The sequence below is a fragment of the Haliotis cracherodii genome, unplaced genomic scaffold (assembly GCF_022045235.1).
Source record: "Haliotis cracherodii isolate W230 unplaced genomic scaffold, xgHalCrac1.p SCAF_10, whole genome shotgun sequence".
NCBI lineage: Eukaryota > Metazoa > Mollusca > Gastropoda > Lepetellida > Haliotidae > Haliotis > Haliotis cracherodii.
This window is the reverse complement of record NW_027266265.1, coordinates 57,679,351-57,703,743: the sequence shown is the minus strand read 5'-3', so window position 1 is coordinate 57,703,743 and position 24,393 is coordinate 57,679,351. Positions and strand designations below refer to the sequence as shown.

Below are 24,393 nucleotides of genomic sequence, written 5' to 3'. Positions count from 1 at the left end.
TGATATTAATAAACTGACGTCCAAAAGAAACTTTACCAGAGTTTGAAATCACTCTTGCTCAAAAACAACAAATATACATGCAAAAAGTAAAGTGTTTTGAGACGATCAATATATTAACATAATCAACACTGAAAATGACAATCATACCGCTACCGAGAATGACGTCAGAGCCCCCCAAAGTTGGGTGTGGTACAAAACTCGAGTACATAAACAATCGCTCACGTTCAATAACAAGTCATTAGTAGCGTGTGTGACCACCAAATGCCTCAATACACGCAAAAACTCTTCGACGCACAGAAAAAGTCGTCTGATGAGGTCACGTGGGAGTTGACGCCATTCTTCTCGGAGGGCCAAGATCAGTTCTTGCCGGTTGGCTGGAGAGTGTGGTCGTTGTCGAACACGACGATCCATCAAGTCCCAGAGGTGTTCTATGGGGGACATGTCGGGAGAGCGTGGAGGCCACGGCAGGTGGTTGACGTTGTTGGCTGCGAGGAAATTAGTGATAAGTCTGGCTGTATGGGCTCTAGCGTTGTCATGCTGATAAATGACACCACGTGGCTGCTGTTGGAGAAGTGGTAGAACAACTGGACGAAGAATGTTATCCATGTAACGCTGACCTGTCAAGTTTCCGTCAACGATGACAAGCGGTGTCCTCTCCTGCCCACAGATCCCTTCCCACACCATGACACTCCCTCCACCATATGGTACGACCTCCTGCACGCAACACGCCGCCGTTCGTTCACCCCTTCAGCGGCAAACACGTTGTCTTCCATCAGCCCTAAACATACAGAATCGACTTTCACGACAGTCACGTCGTTGCCAACGTCGTACAGTCCGGGCCCATCTCAATCGCAGACGACGATGTTGAGCTGTCAATAGCTGTCCTCTGTATGGTCTAAAAGCCCTGATTCCATGAGCCCTGAGTCTCCGGGCCACTGTCTGTCGACTAACCCTGCCGATGACGTCAATGTCAGGAAGCGATTTCGGATGTGCAAGGTACGCAAGTACGGGTCATCATGGGGCGTGGTCACCCTGGGTCTGCCTGTTCTTGACCTGTCAGCGGTCCGCCCTGACTGTCTGTAACGTTGCATCAAGTTGGTAACGGCATCACGGGGGCAACCGAAGGTTGGTGCAATATGGGCGTGGGTGGCTCCCATCTGTACCATACCCAAGGCTCGTTCACGTTGTTCGACTGTGAGTCGTGGCATTTCTTTTGTGTTTTTTTATCACTGTGGATGTCTGACTTGCCGTTGCAATCGTTTTATACCCTTACCCGCACGTGCATTTGCAGTTGTCCGTGGTGCACGTGTTTTTCACGTTTTCGCGTGTTATCTCGCAAACATGTAACAGACGATTAACGTTTTCTGCATACACTATTGTTGTATTTAGGTCATGTGTTTTAGATAGACTTCATCGGGGGAAAATTTATACTTTGTCTGAAATTTATATTTTCAGTTTGTAAAGTTTCTTTTGGACGTCAGTTTATAATGTACACATTGTGTATAAACATGTTGCGTTAAGCTTTGTCACCGCTTAAGGGCCTTTTCATAAATACAGTTTACTGTGTAATCCAACATTGGTACATGTATTTTGTATACAACCTTCAAAAACACACACTCAACGCTAAACTAGGATTCATCTACAGTGATCCAATAACTGTTCATGCTTGGTGCAACACGAGGGTGCTATGACGCCGAGTTTTGTTTCAGACGCACATTTTCATCTGAAAAGTGAACTTTGTGCGAGAGTTTGTTTTATTTAACAGCTTTTCGGAAACTGTGTGCGAACAAAATGCTGCCTAATATCTGAACAACAAATATATATACCAAATGGATTTGTATGCACATTCGTTAGGAAAAATAGCTCGACATAAATAAACCATTTTCAAACCATATTTATTTTGCTTGTTTACATCCACATTTATATATGTGACGTCAGACGGTGAATGCACGAGGAATGACGTAATACATTGTGCACCTCGGCATGCATTTATCATATACACGGCGGAACAAGCCGATTAAACTCGGAATGTTTTACAAATTGCAGTGCCATCTGACGTTCTTTATTTTCAACGCCCTTTCGTGCTCACTGACGTTCTTTATTAAAAACGTCCTTTCGTGAATTTCGTCCAAAATAAGGGAGTTAGTATGCCACAACTTGTGGTTTATATATATTTTGAACTGAATATATGTATTTGAATGTATTTGACAATATTCGTCGAAAATTGTGTGTGTCAGTGTGGGTTTGAGTGTGGGTGAATTAATCTCTGATTAGCATGACATGGCATGTTGAGTGTTTAAACAATGTGTATGGATTGGGGTATACTGGTAACATTGCCATGTAAATAAATAGAACTCCATGATGATCGTTTTTTATGTCACCATGTGGTATAAAATATTCCAATCAGATACGTGATCAGTAGTCAGAAAGTGTGTGTGTGTTAGTGTGTTAGTGTGTGTGTCTGTGTCTGTGTCTGTGTGTCTGTGTGTTTTGTCAACATGTTGTACAGAACATTCGAAGAAGATATGTGACCGGTAGTCAAAAAGTATGTATGGATCCTTGGGAAGTTATAAGTTGAATTAAGATAAAATCAGCTGCCACGATACACACATGGTTTGAGTTTCAAATTGAGTTTTGAGCAAATACAATTTTTTCACACAAATGTTTTAGCGAAATATTTTAATAACGCCACAAATAAGAGTTAAAATGAGTTGAATTATGTGTCATGATACGTGTAGAAACAACCTTTATATACTGAACAACAAACGTTCCTGTGACATTGAATAAGATTTAATGCAAAGTTATGTTTTTTACCAAATCTGAAACAGATAAAAGATTCCTGGAAGTGTTCAAATGGTTTAATTTGCCATAATGACTTCAGAAAATGCGTGATTTCATTAAAAAAAACCATGAACATGCCAAAATGTCAATTTACAAATCATTAGCGTGTGTGTCCACCTCTGGTTGCGATGGAAGCAACACATCTTCGTCTCCTGCAATGGACCAGGCGTGGCACAAAGTCCTGTGGGATATCTGTCCATATCTGATGGAGCATGTTTCGAAGTTCCTGGAGTGTCTGTGGAACACGTGGTTGACGTCGAAGGCGCCAATCCATCTTATCCCACATGTGCTCGATTGGTGAGAGATGAGGGGAGCCAGCCGGCCAGGGGATGACATTCACGTTGTTTTGTTGAAGAGAATCCTGAGGCCGGGCGTTATCGGGTTGAAAGGTAGTGCCTGGGCCATGACGACGCAAACACGGTAGAACAACAGGGCCGATGATCTCGTCGCGGTAGCGCTGTCCATTGAGATTTCCCTCTACCACTTTCAAACAGGTCCTCTGTACTGCTGTAATCCCACCCCATACAATAACGCTGCCGCCCCCGAACCTATCTTCTTCCATGACACAATGACTGACGTAACGTTCACCTCGACGTCGGTACACTCGAATCCGTCCATTGCTGTGGCTGAGGTGAAAACAAGACTCGTGAATAGAACTTGTCCAGCGTAGACGCTGTCTGCACCACTGTAGACGTGCTTGACGGTGGTTTCCTGTCAAAATGGGACGTCTGGCGGGTTATCTGGCGACAATGCCTGCGTAGGTGTGTTGTTCGAATCCAGTTGTCTTGTCGATTATTGGTTACGCGTGGCCTGCCACTCCGAGGATGGTCTCTGATTGCATTCGTCTGATGCCAACGTTGTAATTAACACATCATTTTCGGACAGGCGTGGCATTTTGTAATGTTAAATAATTGCGTAATTTTGTTGTTTTTCTGAGTGGTTGGTATCAGCACGATGCTAAACAATGCATATGGAATCCCGTTAACGCACATGTTTTTATACTCATTCTTGGGTAGTGAAATGCATGGGGCTTGCATAAAAGTCAACATTGCCATGTAAATAAATAGAACTCCATGATGATCGTTTTTTATGTCACCATGTGGTATAAAATATTCCAATCAGATACGTTATCAGTAGTCAGAAAGTGTGTCAGAAAGACTGACCACAGCATGGAGAGTTTCTGGACAAATGGGTTTCAAGAATTAAATGGGAGGTGTTACATAAAATTACGAATGAATGAATGGGTTTGGTTGTTTGTCGGTTTGAACATATTCCAGTTATATTATGGCATGTTATAATTGTTTGCGGGGAACCCACGTGAACGGGTGTGGTGCAGGCAAACCAAGGATCATAATCAGGGCGAATCGTGGACTAAAACCCACTATAAGCGGATCCTGGGTTCACGCTGCAAATTGCAGCGATAACGATCACTAGGCCACCAGTTTCCCCTTCAAAACTTAAGAGAAATATAATTATGGAATCGTTTCAGACATTTAATTATTCACTTTGTGATTAGGAGTGTGAGTAGGGTTGTGTGTCGACTATGTTGTCAATATAACGTGTATCAGCAATGCAAATCTCCGCTAATGGTAGTCATCTTGCATTCAGTATAACGGTCGAACGATTCAATCAACAAAAGCCGAAACATGACTTATACATATGTTGTGCATATTTGTGAAACAGCCAATAAAACAAAGTCCATTGCAGCAACAGAACTATTGTTCATGTTTAGTTATCCACACAATGCACAATAGTCAAGTCACGCAAAGGGCAATAGTTCGACCACGGCGTGATTAGAATGCTCGGGAACTTACCCTCGCATGAAGGGTAGTCTGACAGCAGACATACATTAACCGTTTTAACATTGCCTTCAGGTTTACCACTCGGTCAGCATTGTGGTAACATAATGCTTGTTTGTTTGACATGGTGACAAAATAAGGCATCTGGATATGATAAAATGATAGCAGAGTTTTTTAAACATTCCTCAGATATTTTAATACCATATTTGGAACATATTTTTAGAGAGATCATATTTTCCAGATTATTGGACAGTTGACATTATTGTTCATCTTCAAAAACAGGGCGCAACCAGCGATGTTAATAATTATAGAGGCATAACTCTCCTAAGTACATTCAGTAAAATATTTACTTCAATAATTAATAAGAGACATGTTTTCTGATTCTGTTTTCTTTTGATAAAAAAAGGTGAGTCAAAAGCAGGTTTTAGAAAAGGATACTCCACCACTGACAATGCTTTTATCCTATATTCTATAATACAGAGATATCTATCAGTGAAACGAGGGAAGCTATATGCTGTATTCGCAGACTTAGCAAAAGCTTTTGACTCTGTGAAAAGGGACAACTTGTGGTCATTCTTTCAAAGACATGGGCAAAGTAGCAAAATTGGAAAGTTATTATGCTCTCTATATAAAAATGTGAAGGTATGTGTCCGGAAAAATGGCGCTATATCAGATAATTTTGTAAGTAGCATGGGTATACCGACAAGGGTGTGTATTAAGTCCCTTCTTATTTTCATTTTTCATAAATGAATTAGCATATCAAATCCAAAATAATTGTACTGATGGAATACAACGACACCCCGAAACTATTAAATTATTTCTGCTTCTTTTCACAGACGATATAGTCATGTTCTTGAGCACAATACCTGGCTAGCAGTAGCAAATACATGCATTAGAGAGTTATTGTGACGGGTCAAATCTTACTGTAAATATGGATAAAACCAAAGTTGTAGTTTTTAAAAATGGTGGTAACATATCCAGAAACGAAAAATGGCTTAACAGAGGGAATCCTGTTAAAGTTGTTCCATTTTAAAAATACTTAGGCTTGTGTTTTACAAGTAGATTAACTTGGTCAAGGAATGCACATAACATTTCATTGCAAGCCAAGACATTTTTTGTAGGCACATTAAAAAGTCTTTGAGTTCTGGACAATATTACATATGCTGTTTATTTTAAAATATTTGATACAAAAATAGAACCTAGGGCCTAGAACATTTGGATGTTATTGAGAAAATACATTTATATGCATGTAAAAGGTTCTTGGGGGTAGAATCTAGCACAGAAAATGCAAGGGTATATGGTGAACGCGGGCGGTTTCCCATGTATATCAATAGTTATTTAAAGGTTATTAAATACTGGGTCAAGCTATTAAATATGGCATCTTCAAGATACCCTAGAAAATGTGATAATATGATACTTCTCTACGACAGCCATGGGAAACAAAATTGGGCATCAAAAGTTGAAAACGTGTTGTACGAATGTGGATATGGTTATATTTGGTTACAGCAATATGTAGATTAGCCACAGCATTTCTTCTCCCGTTTGACACAGACTTTAAGAGATGTGTACATTCAAAAATGGCATGGTTCTTTGTCCAGTTCTAGAAAAGCAAATTACTACACTACATTTAAGACTACTATTATACTAGAACCTTATCTATTAAGTGTAAATTTACATAAGTTTAGAACAGCTCTTTCTCGATTTCGTTGTGGCTCACGTGATCTATTTATTGAAACAGACAGATGTGAAGGTATTGCAAGAGAACATAGACTTTGTAGGATTTGTAAAACTGATTGTATTGAAGATGAATATCACTTTTTATGTGTATGTCCAGTGTATAAAGATTTAAGAGCAAAATATCCAAATAACTATTTCTACCGCAACCCAAACGGTAACAAATTTTGTAAATTAATTACTTGTGATTGTACCAAAACTATTAGAAATTTATCAATGTTCATTTCTCATGCTATGAAACTAAGAAAATGTATGAATTTGCAACACGCCCCAGACAATGTACTATAGGCCTTTGGCCTCATAAGTACCATGAATAAAGATTGATTGACATGGTGTTGTGACAACAATCCATGACAACAGAGCCTTACCATGTTTAATTGCAGACATGGAATGACACTTCAAGTCATTGGTGTATTTTCCTAAGTTTTACCACATAAATGTGTATGGAAAATATTATATTTTTTTATCTGAAGTTGTACTGTTCTCTTTGTTCTCTTTCAAAACATTCAAGTCACTTTGTAGTAACAAAAATGTGGAACAGAAGAAGGTTTAGCGCTGAGGAAGAATTTTAAAATTAGACGAGACTTAGTAAGGTGAAATTTGATTTCATTTCTCCGAGGTGACAGGGAGCAGGTGAGATCATATGCCACACTCGCCCTTCCAGATGGCTTTCCCCACAGAACCAACCCTTTTATGACTGGACCCGACTGCGCAGACGCAATCCAGTGTCACCGCACTCTGGGAATTACCATATAGCTCACCATACAGGTGGGTCAAGTTAGCCTTCAGCCTTTTCTTAAGTGGCAAGTCATACAATACGCATTTTGTGAAACGTACACTTTGCAGATCAAGGGAGAGACAATCTTGTGGCTGACATATAGTATGCTTACCTCGAGACTGAAACAGGTGAACAAGGACATGTGTATACTGTTTCACCTCGCTATTCTCTATCCGTCCACAGGTATAAAGCAAGTATACTCCACTGACAAGTGTGGTTACTGTTACGTGTTGATTCCCAAACTGAAACAATTATTCAACCTAGAAAATTGTATGTAAAGGAATTTAGTGTAAAACCAACAAATATTATACAATCGACAATTGTATTACACAATTAAATAAGTTTGCAACTCAATACACGTAGTCGTACAATATTCAATGGCAGATGTCAACGCGCGTGTTGACGGGGAATTGGCTCTTTGGGGAATCAAGGACAAAATCGACATCACTCTTCTGGAACGTTTTATGCACAACATGTAAACAATAAACAACAAATACACAATGAGCAGAATACCTGCTCTGACAACACAAACACAGCGATGAGCGGACCTTCAAGCTCAGGCAGACATGAGGTGAGCGGAGCTCCAGCTCAACCCCAGGAGGTTTCCTACGAGCGGCACATCCTGCTCGAGGTCGTCCCTACACCAGCACTCGGAATAACAGTGTAATGTTAACACATATATAGAAACAAACAACAATGGACAGACAAAGAGATAACGACGTTGCTCTGGACATATGGGCATGATGAACCGACACAGTTCAGGGATGATCAATTAAGGCAATAAATGTCATACTATAAATAACAGTAATTAACGGGAAGTGATATGGTAGCCCAGGTTGGCTGACAGGCAATAAATGACAATGAAATGTTGGTGAGGATTAACAACAGGACTTAGCGCCTTTAAATAATGGCAATTAAGTTATGGAGACATACACATGTCGTGACTACAGGGTAATTAGCCTTTGGAATAACATGTTCTTCCGACAATGTCCCAAATCAGTCGCTATGACACACTCAGTATTAAATACAAAATATGGCACAGGAGATAGCAAAGAGTTCAGTGATAATAAAGCTCACCCAACTGCAACGGTGGTCAAGTTTCAGATATAGGCCTTGCCTGGGAATCCGTAGCTGGTATGGTGTTATGTCAGATGAAATGTGAGATGAGTTGTGAGGTGGCAGGCACGCGCCTTCTCCATTTCTACAGTCTAACGCGCTTCCAGCACTTTCCACACAGTTCTTGACCAGTCCAGTGTCACCAGAACATCACAGAATATTTTCTAAAATGCTTAGCATTCATCCAGGCTGAAGTTTACAGATAATGCGAGCATCTAAATATAACATCCGCAAAACTGCTTACATAATACGCGGACCCCGTGATCCCGCGGCATTCATCGTATCGCGGCATTTGGGATTTCAGGAAGTTCACGCGGGACACGCATCCTAGCGGCTGTCACTTATTGCATGTCATTAGCTACGAAGTGCTCGCTTCGTAACAAATTTCAATTTCCTCGGAATGTTCCGTCAGTAGTAAGTAGTGATTTATGAATCCGTTGAACTACTTCTGGCATCTTTTTAATATTGCCTTACACGCCGCTATGTGGCCAGAATGTTTTAGGAGATGGTAAGGGCCAAAATGTCAAACTTAGCATTACGTTCTTCACTAGTAGCCAAATGATAAATAACTACTGTTGTCATTAAAGGAGTGTTTAATACATATTTATTGTTAACTTATTGGATAACATTTTTGTTATCCAATTTTTTAAACAAAAATATTAAAACATCTTTTCGGATATTTTGTTCTTACTTTTCGGTAAATATGCATTGAATATCTATCAATTATTACACTTACAAATTTGTATACTGAACAACAAAAGTTCCTGTGACATTGAATAAGATTTAATGCAAAGTTAATTTTTTTTACCAAATCTGAAACAATTTCAGTTTGCAACAGATAAAAGACTCCTGTAAGTGTTCAAATGATTTAATTTGCCAAACTGACTTCAGAAAATGCGTGATTTCATAAAAAAACATGAACATGCCAAATTGTCAATTTAAAAATCAATAGCGTGTGTGTCCACCTCTTGTTGCGATGCAAGCAACACATGTTCGTCTAATGTAATGGACCAGGCGTCACTTGGAATAGTGAAGTAGTCTTGTGGTTGGCGTGTAACACCAAAGACATGTTTGTTTCCCGACAAGGGTACAATGTGTCAAGCGATAGTCCGATCAGCGGTAACACAATCTATATTCATTATCACACATGTTAAAATGTTTGGGCTAACGACACCAATGTCTGGTAGTCATGGGCGCTGAGGGGAAGACATTCCAGTTCTAAACGCACTTACAATAACGAGATGGGAGATGGCGATACAACGGACGTCATACGTTCTTGGAAAATAGATCAAGCTTCCCTTAATAGTATTTACAGTCTTTGGTTTGTCTCACCTCGCTTTTGTCTACGGGATTCAGTGACACACAATCACCCGTCTCACCTAGCACCTGTCTATGGGATCCATGACTCACAATCACCCGTCTCAACTCACACCTTTCTACGAAAACCTGTGACTCACAATCACCCGTCTCACCTCGCACCTTTCTATGGGATCCCATGACACACAATCACCCGTCTCACCTAGCACCTTTCTACGGGATCCCATGACACACAATCAGCCATCTCACCTAGCACCTGTCTATGGGATCCCGTGACACACAATCAGCCATCTCACCTAGCACCTATCTATCGGATCCCATGACACACAATCAGCCATCTCACCTATCACCTATCTATGGGATCCCATGACACACAATCAGCCATCTCACCTAGCACCTATCTATGGGATCCCATGACACACAATCAGCCATCTCACCTAGCACCTATCTATCGGATCCCATGACACACAATCAGCCATCTCACCTAGCACCTATCTATGGGATCCCATGACACACAATCAGCCATCTCACCTAGCACCTATCTATGGGATCCCATGACACACAATCAGCCATCTCACCTATCACCTATCTATGGGATCCCATGACACACAGTCAGCCATCTCACCTAGCACCTATCTATGGGATCCCATGACACACAATCAGCCATCTCACCTAGCACCTATCTATGGGATCCCATGACACACAATCAGCCATCTCACCTAGCACCTATCTATGGGATCCCATGACACACAATCAGCCATCTCACCTAGCACCTATCTATGGGATCCCATGACACACAATCAGCCATCTCACCTAGCACCTATCTATGGGATCCCATGACACACAATCAGCCATCTCACCTAGCACCTATCTATGGGATCCCATGACACACAATCAGCCATCTCACCTAGCACCTATCTATGGGATCCCATGACACACAATCAGCCATCTCACCTAGCACCTATCTATGGGATCCCATGACACACAATCAGCCATCTCACCTAGCACCTATCTATGGGATCCCATGACACACAATCAACCATCTCACCTAGCACCTATCTAAGGGATCCCATGACACACAATCAGCCATCTCACCTAGCACCTATCTATGGGATCCCATGACACACAATCAGCCATCTCACCTAGCACCTATCTATGGGATCCCATGACACACAATCAGCCATCTCACCTAGCACCTATCTATGGGATCCCATGACACACAATCAGCCATCTCACCTAGCACCTATCTATGGGATCCCATGACACACAATCAGCCATCTCACCTAGCACCTATCTATGGGATCCCATGACACACAATCAGCCATCTCACCTAGCACCTATCTATGGGATCCCATGACACACAATCAGCCATCTCACCTAGCACCTATCTATGGGATCCCATGACACACAATCAGCCATCTCACCTAGCACCTATCTATGGGATCCCATGACACACAATCAGCCATCTCACCTAGCACCTATCTATGGGATCCCATGACACACAATCAGCCATCTCACCTAGCACCTATCTATGGGATCCCATGACACACAATCAGCCATCTCACCTAGCACCTATCTATGGGAACCCATGACACACAATCAGCCATCTCACCTTGCACCTATCTATGGGATCCCATGACACACAATCAGCCATCTCACCTAGCACCTATCTATGGGATCCCATGACACACAATCAGCCATCTCACCTAGCACCTATCTATGGGATCCCATGACACACAATCAGCCATCTCACCTAGCACCTATCTATGGGATCCATGACACACAATCAGCCATCTCACCTAGCACCTATCTATGGGATCCCATGACACACAATCAGCCATCTCACCTAGCACCTATCTATGGGATCCCGTGACACACAATCAGCCATCTCACCTAGCACCTATCTATGGGATCCCATGACACACAATCAGCCATCTCACCTAGCACCTATCTATGGGATCCCATGACACACAATCAGCCATCTCACCTAGCACCTATCTATGGGATCCCATGACACACAATCAGCCATCTCACCTAGCACCTTTCTACGGGATCCCATGACACACAATCAGCCATCTCACCTAGCAGCTATCTATGGGATCCCGTGACACACAAGCAGCCATCCCACCTAGCAGCTGTCTAAGGGATCCCGTGACACACAATCAGCCATCTCACCTAGCACCTATCTATGGGATCCCATGACACACAATCAGCCATCTCACCGATCACCTACTCCCCAGTCGGTTTTCATAACGCGGGAGATAAAGGGACCCAGTAGATTCCCAACTGGTACGCAACAAATACCAAGACAAATTTATACAATCACATATTTTGTATAATGTCTTTCATGTAACAACACCGATAGACTTGTTAATAGATTTAACAAATCATTTTATTCTTAATGAAATAATTTGTTCTATTGATAAATCATTTTATTATATGTTTAGTTATGAAATACTTTGTTTACTTAAACACATAAGGTATAACCAAAAACTAAGCCATTACTGGTTCGCCTCAATGATACACAAATTCAGATAAGAACATGCATGACAAATAGAATGTTTACTTTTTTTGTCAAACAGGATGTGTTTATCATCTCACTGCCTGAAAACGTTTTCACTTCTGGCCATAAGATATCGACTCCGAGATAAACACAAATAAGGGACGCCGTATATCAGTTATTGATTTATTGACTCATTGAAAGTAGTTACAATGTGGGTTGCATCGTTTCGATGTAAAAGCCCAAGCAATCTATGACAAGATATTGAAGCAATGTATACGATGTGGGATTATTAATGAAACTAAAGACAAATATATAAACATTGACATACAAATAAAAGCGACAAAAGCATTTGCATAATCACTATATTAACAATGCTATAAGTATTGTTGTCAATGTCAGTCTCACTCAGGGCCCTTTTTACTCTCAGATATACAATTTAGTTTAGACCCTGATGAAATAATCGACATCGACTATAGTGAAGAACATTAAGGGATGTCAACATCTTTATTATGAGGAACACAACGATACACATATTCAAAAAGGAAAATGCATGACAAATAGAATGTTTACTTTTTCTGTCAAACTGGATGTGTTTCTCTTGACCTGAAAACATTTTCACTCGTGGCCACAAAATACCGACTCAGATATACATAAACAAGGCAAGCCAAACATCAATGATTTACTTACTGACTGATTCAACTGTTTTCTTTGTTACCGTCCAAGACATGTAGCACTATACATTAGATCACTGATACATAAACATAAACATTGACATATAAATAAAAGCGACAAAACCATTTGCATTATCACTATATCAACCATGCTATAAGTATTGTTATCAATGTACGTATGTGTGCATACGTTTCATTCTATCTCGTTTAACTCCGCGGTATAAAACATAGTTTAGACCTTGATGAAATCGGACATCAGCAATAGTGATAAAGTTAAATCATTTGAAACTCATGAATATTTGGTCCGCCAGAAACGTGACACCGCTTGGAAGACATACAATATTAAATTCTTTATCCTATCATAACCAAACCTCCTGTTTTCTTCTACACCTCATCCACCAGATGAAGTCATTGATAGTTATCAAAATAAATGTGTTAACTTTGTTTGGAAAAATAACCCCGATAAAATAAGAAGGAAACAAATAAAAGTAAAACAAATCAAATAATTAATCAGCTGAAAAGCTTTCAATAATAGGACGATGTTACAGGAATAAATCAAAACGATACCAAAGTAGAATTCGTTTAAATTCGTTTAATATAATGGAACTTAACTGTGATCATTTGAAACCAAATTAAGAAACACCTTTTATTGTGATTTTATTATAGCTTGGTTTGACTTCACTGACGGTATTCTTCCACACACAATGAGGACATTCTCGGTCACATGATTTGGCCCAACCACATCAGAATAAGGAAAGTATATTTTATGAAAGATGGAACGTGAAGGGAGTCCGGTCTATTTACCTTTAATAGATCAAAATTGCCATTTTCTGACCTTTTTGAAATTCAAAGAGATGTATAATGTCAATACCAAGTTGGTAAATTGTTAATTGGAAATAGAGTGTTTTGGGGGTGTTTGGGGGTCCATTTTGGACACACATGGAAAGTTGGCTTCTTGAAAAAACAAAATTGAAAACCGTTCTTAACATGGGAACATAACCCTTGGTCTCCCGGGAAGAAATAATGACCCTTTACATGTAATAGTTATAATTGCAAAAAAAGCTCATTTACAAAAATAAACATCAAAGACTGCCAATGTTAAAAAATATTCAAAATAAACAGTCCGAATGCTACAATGTAACTAAATGTGCAGTTGCCATGACCAACAATACTGATCAATTCTACAAGTTCAACAATGTCACGTGCTTTGCATGTGATGGTGAGAATGGTCTCTATGCAATAAAAATGTAAAGGAAAAAAATGCTATCACTCACACATTCACTCACTCACTCAACCACCCACCCATACACCCACGCACGCGTCCAACCACCCAAACACACGCACCCCACCCCTCACTCACTTATAACACACCTCACTCACTCACTCACACACACCCCTCACTCACTCACCCATACACATTCAACAAGGCGTTGCCCGAGCGATATGCCTAGTGCTGTCATTGTGGACTATAACTTCAATACCCTTCTGCAACCTTTACCGATAAATAAACTAGCGCCTTGCCAAGTAAACAACGGTATGATACTATCAGTAATGTGAGTTCTCAAAATACAAAGGTTACAGCGTATTCTGTTGGACGTTCCAACTCGTCCTTCCACCGAGGCATGGCGCACCCGGGGTAACTGTGTGATTGGTGTATTGCATACAACGACGTTTCGATGTAGATTCTGACACCGTGGAGTCACTATGAGCTGCCTAGCCAAACCACTGGACCCGTGCGTCGGCATGATTGTATTGGGCCGTACGTTTCTTGCAAATGAAGTTCCGAAAATGTACATGTACTTCAACACTTATCACATATTACGTACAGAAACATCTACTATTTCTATTTAGTACTCATACACAGGACTACTAAACGTGGTTACAATATCCCACGGAGACACTGAACGACACCGGGCCTGAAACATACATCTGGACCACAAAATCGATGCCTAGCATGAAGTCACATCGCATCGAAGGAAACTCACATGCAAGAAAGTTGTTTTCTACAAAACATGTCCATGTATATCTATGATCTACAAGACAGCGATGAAATGAAGGTGTCTTTCAGAGGGTTGGGTTTGTTGTGTTTATCCATGTAAAACACCCTCAATGACGACTTGGATGGTCCCCAGGAGCTGTCAGGTTTCAAGGACTTCTTGAATCTCTGTAACATGGCATAAGAGCATTCTGTGCACAAATTGAACTTTATTTGATGACAAATGTATATATTTGGGTTGTAAGGGAAATAACTCAACATTTGTAAGGGAAATAACTAAACATATCTAAAATTTAGATCACAACAAAACGCCAAATGTACATCCGAAATGTTTCATTCCTTTCATTCATCATGTATCAACAGCTGGGGACGGCGTAGGCGTATTGTGCAGTGATATTGAAACACTGCTGCGCTTTCGATGCAATATGGAAGCCTCTGGGTGCCTCGGAATCATACATTGTTCCTCGCTTTTCACACTTCCTTAATGCTAATACGACAATTTTCAACTGTGAATTAAGATGTCAAACACTGAGTGCGAAAAGTCAAACTCATAACCATCTTCACTCCTGTCATCGCAGCTTTAACTTCGTGTAACTCATACTTTATACAGTGCTACGGATTGTGAAACATGGTGAGATTAGTAAAGTGGTCACAGCGCTTCGCGACGTTTTTCTGCCATGTTTGTACTCCAATCGAACGATCGCGAATTTTGATTATGCCCCCATGTCACTTCCACGTAACTGGGGCACGGGTGGCCCAGTCGTCTTAGGCGCCGCGATTCGCTGTGCAGCGTTGAGTCCCTGGGGCACGCCAGAAACCTATGATTGTGTGTTCGAATCCCGGTTCACCCCGATTATGTTTCTAGGTTTGTCAGCACCATACCCATGCTCGTTGCTTTCACCGAAGTGGTAAACGTCTGAGACCTGCATCACTTCGGGCTTTCCTCCAACATTCAGTTGACACGCCGTGATATGACCGGAATACTGTTAAAAGCGGTGTTAGACCAAACTCACCCTCTCACTCCACGTAACTGTTTTAGTATCAGACAGACAATTTGAAAAGAAATCTGATCAGATTGGTCAAAAAGATTTACCTTTGCCCAATGTACTGTTATTGACGTTAGACTATTGACATATTGTCCGAAAAGGAAGTCAGATAATACTCAAATCTAAGATGAGTAAAGATGTGTGATCGTTAATATCAAGGTGGTACAGGACACGTTTTTTTATATGAACTGAGTCACGTATGACTAACCAAATAACTCCTGTAGCGTGTATTACCGTGTGAATAAATTTGGTCGCAAAAGGAGATTGAAAAAAGTGTGGCCACGATATCTAAACATGGGTCGACGCCATATTGTAAACAAATTGTGTCACGGTCGGTTTCACATATGGTACCTCGGCCCCAGTTCCTGTCGATGATAGACAAAACTAAAACTACTGAAACATCGGTAAAATGATGACAGCAATCCTTTTTCGCATTTGAGTTAACCGCTTGTGTTGTTACGTTCGATTTCGATTTGTTTTTTCCTTTCATTGTACAACGCCAGGCGCCGTGCCTTATTTGTTATTTGTCTTTGGAATGAGTATATTCGAGATATTAGCACTTTTGAACAGTGTGAATAATTGACGTGTCAGGCTACAGGAGTAAACATATTACCATTAGGGAATTAACTCTCATAGAGACGTATGGTTCATGGACAACGTTATGGTTTTGAATTTTAACAATATTTGCGTGTCTCTACAAATCTACTTCATCATAAAGTAATATTACAATAATGTAGCTATTACTTTGAAAATATTTATTATGAATCATATTAATAACTTTACCACTGTAGAAATATCAATGTCAACACTATTATTTATACCATTCTGATTGTGTCAACTATTTACCCCATGTTCCTTAACAATAACAGATGTTTCTGGAAGTCATTACATATAACTAGTTTCAATTTCATAATATGTTTGTTTCTACTTTAATATAACATAAATATTTAAACTGAAATGTGCCATATTGTCATTCCTGATTCTGAAGGTACCACATGCAAATTACAATTTTTGGTATCTTCTGGGTTATACATGTGCATTTTATGACGGTGTAGGTACTTGCATCAATAGGTAGGAATGCTACAACATTTCTTTGCACCGTGTTGATCCTCTAGATCAATGTTGTCTTGTTCAAACTGTGATATTGGCGCTATGATTAGTTTTCGGAAATAGTATTTTCCGTGTATTTGATGTACATGTAACATGCTGTGATTGTAGAAGAAAATTGATAACCAGTCATGTGTGTTACGATAATATATATAGGAATATATTATCGCAACACGATAAGCTTTGTACTTCCAACATTCGGCAATGGCTATTATATCTAATTAATATTAGAATTACAAATTATTGATGTAGAATGTACTCACTATCACGTCAAACAGCTGATCTAATGGTGTGGTAGTATAATGGATACTAGGCCAGAAGAAATAGAGGAAATATATAATTAATGAAAAACATTGATAGAAAAGATTTTGTTTGTCTTATTTCGTAAGTTCATCATTAAAAATCTATTTTATATGCTGCTTTTCCTTTTATGAAAATAATTCCATTACTTTCATTAATCTTATATCATTTCAAACTTTTCTTTTTATAGAAACGGATGAAATGGGAAACATTACTTGAAATAAACTACCACGTATGTCCTTGAATGTACATACCAAAGTGGAATTACAATTCTAAAGACGCATTTATGAAAAAATGTGAAAGAAAACGTGTTATTTCATTGACTGGGCATACAAGTATATTTTTAGCAAACGTCATCGAAACGTCGCAATACATGTATATGCAATGAACCAAAAGTTGTTATCCATAAAGTTGAACGTTTTCGTTTTGAGAAAAGGTCTCAGTAAGGCAGCCAAGTGTGAAATAGAAGGTGAGACGAGAATGTATGTATTAGTGGCCATAGTGAAACAAATTTGTTCAGTTGTTTAGCACATGAACAGTATATACATTGATCAATACTCTAATCGAAGTAATTAAAATGTTCGTAATGGTCTCCCTTACATAATCTAGACATTAATTATAATTGCACTGTTAAACAATAGTTTCTTCTTTCACCTGCGCAATTAAATATAGCCTTCTCTACGCTTATTGTGCTTTCAAATTTAAGTATCATCCAATAAAATCACGTTTCAAGCTTCAGTATAATCTTGTGAAATAAAAATGACGTCCGATATTCAGCGTTGTCAATTTCAGTATAGTTAGGGCTGTTTGGTCATTCTTCACATTTTGTCATTTGAAAATGTCCGATGTCAATTACCCCGAAGGTGTTTTTATTATTAAGTATAAACTAAACGCGATTACTTTATCGGCTTTGTTTTGACGTCAAAAACACTGACAATTTCATCGGGATTTCTTATCTGTAAATTAAACTCACGGGCAATTCTCAACGAATGTGTACTTTGACATGAAAATACCAGATGTCTATCATCATGAAGATATGTACTTTACAATGGTATAAATTATTGGACATCTAGATTTCAAAAAGGGCGCTTGCTTGACTTTACTTGCCACATTCGGGTGCTCAAATGTTACAATTAATGTAAAACAGTAGCAAACTAATACTGGCACTTTCATCGATGGCTAAGCAGTGCGTTTTTAGATTTGCTGCATTTAGATACTGTTTGAACGACAATCAAGTCTTTTTTAATGTTAAACATTTTGCGTACACCTTGTGCAGCAATACGAAAGTTGTGACACTTTCATACAATGTATGCTTATTTGAAACCGAGACGTCATTCCAGTACGGCACTGAGCGGTATGCAAAGCCATCTGACGGCCAGGCACCATGCGGGTTAAGGTCTATGTAATGCAGGATTGAAAAACATATGGTCAAGAGTTTGAAATAGTTTTCACAAACAACAGAAGATTTCTGGATGACTGTTTCTTTATTTGGCCACTTTCGGACGAGTCTAGATACATTGACGGCACGGTTAAATAACATGGAAAGAAATCTAACATTTACTCTAGAAACGGATTCAGACAAAATCTCAATTCTTGACAGTGAGATTATCAAGCATGGTACTGGAGTGGATACTGACATATTCTACAAAGTCACAGACACTAATCAGTACCCCACGTTTCCCCTGTCATCCCAGTTACATCACAACAAGTTTACCTCGCAACTTATCACGAAGAATATGTACCAGTATGTCTCATGACGAAACACGTCATCACAGGTTGCTGGAGTCAAACATCTTCCCGAGGCAAGTGAGTTAACTGACTATAAAAGTTCAGTTTCCACCCTTGCTGAAATAGGCTGGTATTATGGAGTTACATTTTGTCTGGACTAACGAGTCTATGCATAGTCTAATCAAAATCGCGCACCGAAATCGAAATCCAGTTCGTAAAGTGTCATGCAGATTTCGGTCGACTGCAGGATTTGCAAAACATGTGCACCGCTAACTCGTTGTCAACAGATATTTTCTAAATCTTTTCATGCTTTTAATCAAGGTGCTCACGTGATTTGATGCACTTCGCGATGTAAGACTCGTTTGATCACAATATAGATCTTGATTATCAATCAGATCGTCTTGACTGGGCGCCACCGTTTTGTTTGAAGCAAATGCAAGTGATACGAGAGGTTCAATCTGATTGGTCAATAGGTGAGGCATCGAAAGGACATAACTCGTAATAGCAACTGGTGGCGCTACGATCGAGCCAAGGAATTCCAGCCTAGTTCGGCAAGGGTGGAAACTGGACTTTTAAAGTCAGTTAACTCTCTTGCCTCGGGAAGATGGAGTCAAAGGGCTACCTAAAGGTGACATCCGATAGCACTCATTGGAATATCAAAAACACTAAATCTCGACAGAAAGGTATTATCAGCAAGCAAGCACAAAGACTGATCAAACAATAAATCAATAGACTTTGTATCTACCAATAACCCACGGAAAAACATGTTCAACAAAATCCATGAAAATGTCAACAATATAGAGCAGAACAAAAGAATGAAAACACATTGAAACCTGTTAACACAGTTAACAGGATACGTCGAATACCAAGAACATCTGATGCAAGTGCTCCAAAAGAGTGGAGTGGAGTTACAAAGTGGAACACAGGCAACTGTGGGGACTGTCAGCGCATGATGGAGGGCAACACAATAACAGAAAACGTTATTATTAAACGGTGATTTAAAGTGTTCCCCCAGAAATGTCATGTATATTATTAACTGCATGGGGTGCAAAGAACAATATATTGGACAAACTGAATATTTGCGAGCTCGAATCCATGTGGACAAGAAGCAAAGAAAATACTCAGAATGACATTGCATACCTTTAAGTGCACATCTCGACACATGTGCACGGGAAAAGGAAATCAAATCTACTATAATTCCCTCTTATAAAATGTCTACAACGTACAAACTAAAAAGAACCCTAAAGAACAATATTTTATTAATAAATTCTATCGTACTTTAAATAGAATTAAATATTGCAACAAAAGTGCAGTTTCGGTGCCAAGAAAACTGCACATTCTACCATAACTATGTGAAATACTCGAATTTGATTGGACAATCACCAAACTCAGACATTGTCAATTTGGATTGCCAAAAATGCTACTGATTTTATGACCGCTTCGCTGCAGACTTATACAAATCATGTGTCGTCGTTGGGATTGAGTTTATAATAAGAACTAATTCTTAATCCCCCAAAAGACATCGAGCGGGTTTGCAAAATAAGAGTTAGGCAAAACCCCGAATTTATGCCACTCATACTCCCTCGTGCCCCGTTGCATCGTTCAAAAATACATGTCAAAATTGAACCACCTGAATCCTGCTTTCTACCAGCTTCCCTCAAAACTGTCACTGCTGGTGATCCCTACTGGTACTCTCTAAAACCACCTGGCCACATTCCTCTGTCCAAAATCATGAAAACCATTTCGAGGAAATCCAAAGTTAGTCGCATCTACGTTAGAACAACCAATGCCACTCTTTTGTCGCATAGAGAGGCACGTGAAATCATCAAACTCACTGGTCATTAAAATCAACAGCCCTCGATGAGTCACAACACTGACTCGTCGGCCGATCAGAAAATAGTACTAGTCTTCGATTCTGCAGGGTTCAGATTCGACAGACAGTCGAGTATCCTCCACTGTCACTTCAAGTTTCAATCTTGCACAAAAATGTACAATCTGTCATGCGCACGTCCGCCTCTTTCCAAATTTCAAATTGTTGCGCAACTGTTAACAACTACTTCCAAGTACATTAGTCGGTCAGGCCATTTCATGTAGTGTTGGCAGGGGGTACAGTACTACGGCACACCAAACGGTAAGCTGGTTTCTGTCGTGTTTGGAGGGTTTATATAACCAAGCTGTTACTTATTTACAACGTAACAAAATGTTGCATTAAACAAAAAGTTGTTGGTATTCGTTTGACGATTATTTTTTTCAGGTTACAATGTAAAAAAACACAACGAAAGACTCCTACAACCCCTTTCACGGACGAGTTCAATTCGCCACATGTGCCATGCCGGATTACATACTGTCGTCCGCGGAACGAATGGAGATAAACCTACTGTGTTTAAAAATAACATTAATGTTAGACCGAATAGTTTGGACCGATTTAATTAATCATTTTAAACCGAACGCGTATCAATTCGGTCTAACGTTAATCTAATTTTCAAACACAACGTTTATTTCCTAAATACACCTGCGTCTCCACCCGAACACCCCCTATTGATGACGTCATTATGTAACTGTGGCATGATGTCACAATGGCCTGGTACATGACGTAATAAACAATGTAACTGCAATCGCCTTGATGATACGAATGAAACATTTCGGGGGAAGAATTCGGCGTTATGTTTTGTTTTGAATTTTTAATATTTTGGACTGTACACTCGAGCTACAAATACTTTGATTAACTTGTACGATAAACAACGACCAGGAGTTGTGTATATCTTGTATGAGATATCAAAATTATTATCTCTTCAAGGGTGTTGATAAAATTTGCAAGTTTTAAAAATAGTTACCTTTGGTTCAATAATGATGACTCCCTGAATAAATTCCGACCTCGACAATGTTGGACAAGTCCATTTTACGAACAGGTAGGTTAAGTTTGGTATTTCCCTCATATTCTCACAATAATCACGACGATCATCTGTACCTTTTCTCCTAATACCGATTGTCATATCTCTCCCACATTTGGATGCGATCGTTCGGCCACTGCGTTCACCAGCGTACCCCGGCGAAATTTATGGGGAACAACTAACTGGACACTTCCCTCTCAAAAATAAAGTCGTCTAGTACATGACGTCATCAAGTTGCAAGCGCAAATTCGAATCTCCAGAAATGAGGTCATGATAGAACAATGTTTTATCGCGAAACATAAGATAGCTACGTGGTAAATTGCCAAGAACAATGAAGAACGAAGCGTGGTTTATTTCAAGATGAAACGTTTATCTATCATGACGTCAATTCTGGAGATTCGAACATACGCTCGCAACTTGATGACGTCGTAAATTGGACGAAGATATTTTTGCGAGGGAAGTGTATACTGAGTTGTTCCTCATAGATGTAGCTGGGCAACGTAGATAAACAATGGCCGAACGATCGCATTCAAACGTTGGAGAGATATTATAATTGGTATTTGGAGCAAAGGGACAGATAATCGACGTGAAAATTGTGAGAATCTCGGAATAATACGAACGTAAGTCCCTTGTTTATAAAATGCCCCACATTGCTGAGGTCGGGTTGTATTCAGGGAGTCATCGTTATTTTAGCAAGGTTAAAAAGAATTAAATTACATTGTATTAAGATCCGACAAAATGTTGATGTCCTATAAAATGTATCATAAAAGAAATAAACGACCCGCCTCATGTTATCGCGTATATATGTGTATTTGGACCGAAACTTCTCACTCCTACCCGCTCACCGATGTCGAGAAAAGGGCCGGATTAACACTCTGGATGTCGAGAATAGGGCCGGATTAACACTCAGTCCACGTATCATGTCAAACTGAGGCACGTCATCGTAAACAACCCAACTTCCACGGAGAGAGGTTCTTCCTCAATATACATATAAGTTAATTACTAAAGAACCTATGCTTGACCTGACCTTCGCCTCTTCACTGACATCTTGACAGACAAACTAAGTAAGTTCAAATCAAGCTTTTCGTAGATTGCCATAACTCACTATCATTACGACATCACATTGTTTTACTCAATATAATATGTTCTTGAATGATGTAACTGGTTTATATTATGTAAATTCAGTGCGATTCCATACCTGCACCAGTCTTCCCTCCTCCTTGTAGATGGCGTGGAACATCATCACCACGAATGGGATGCCGGGGATGGAGGCCAAGCACCATCCAATGGTAACAGCGTAGTCGGGGTAAACATACCTCCCATAGGTCGGAGGCTGGTACTGGACCAGGGTGAAAATGAATGTTATCTGAAACGCCAAATCAAAAAGGCTTTTTCACTAATAAGTTCTTCGACGTGGAGAGAAATGAAAGGATTGTTGTTTATAAGACACGGGACAGCAGAAAACCAATTACAATTTTATATCTTATGACAAAAGAAAGCTTGCTGTTACAATGTAAATATCAAATATATACCTGTATACCTTTGCGGATTCGGCACTCGTCTCGAAAGGGTTTGGATATTGCAAACAAACCGTAAAACTCACTCAGCTATTTTGAACAAGAATGATTTATGATTGTACTTACTGACAGAGAGAGAGAGAGAGAGAGAGAGAGAGGGAGAGAGAGAGAGAGAGAGAGAGAGAGAGAAGAGAGAGAGAGGGAGAGAGAGAGAGAGAGAGTTGCTTTGGTTTACGACCCTACCAGGAGCATGGTAGGTGTGATGTAGCACCAGCTTATCTTGAAGAAGAACGGAACCGGTCTGCCGAGCATCAGTTCTATGTCTGCACTGACACGATTCACTCCTGAAATCAAGAAATAAAAAAAACACATCTGGATAAAAAGAGATTATTAAATAGTTTGCAAAAAAGTGGATGGGGAATGACTGATTCTTAACATCACTTTATCAAGTTTCATCACTTTGCCAGTCTCGATTCCTGTTATCACTTTGCCAGTCTCAAATCTTGTTATCACTTTGCCAGTGTCGATTCCTATCATTTCTTTGCTAGTATCAAATCCTATTATCACTTTGCTAGTTTTAAATCCTATTATCACTTTGCTAGTTTTAAATCATATTATCACTTTGCTAGTCTTAAATCCTATTATCGCTTTGCTAGTTTTAAAACCTATTATCACATTGCCAGTCTCGATTCATATTATCACATTGCCAGTCTCGATTCCTGTTATCACTTTGCCAGTCTCAAATCTTATTATCACTTTGCCAGTCTCGATTCCTATTATCACTTTGCCAGTCTCGATTCCTATTATCACTTTGCCAGTCTCGATTCCTATTATCGCTTTGCCAGTCTCGATTCCTGTTATCACTTTGCCAGTCTCGATTCCTATTATCACTTTGCCAGTCTCGATTCCTGTTATCACTTTGCTAGTCTCGATTCCTATTATCACTTTGCCAGTCTCGATTCCTATTATCACATTGCCAGTCTCGATTCCTGTTATCACTTTGCCAGTCTCGATTCCTATTATCACTTTGCCAGTCTCGATTCCTGTTA

General features: G+C 39.7%; 1 protein-coding gene across 1 annotated transcript in view; it reads right to left on the bottom strand.

The window, feature by feature from the left end:
• Positions 1–14,785: 14,785 nt before the first annotated feature.
• LOC139452914 (sodium- and chloride-dependent glycine transporter 1-like) overlaps positions 14,786–24,393 on the bottom strand; it is a 28,481-nt gene continuing 18,873 nt past the window's right edge. The window contains exons 12-14 of the mRNA XM_071234541.1: positions 23,588–23,688; positions 23,026–23,193; positions 14,786–14,923 (exon numbers count right to left, since the gene is read on the bottom strand). Coding sequence (XP_071090642.1) covers positions 14,786–14,923; positions 23,026–23,193; positions 23,588–23,688 — 407 coding nt within the window. The remainder of the gene's footprint in view (positions 14,924–23,025; positions 23,194–23,587; positions 23,689–24,393) is intronic.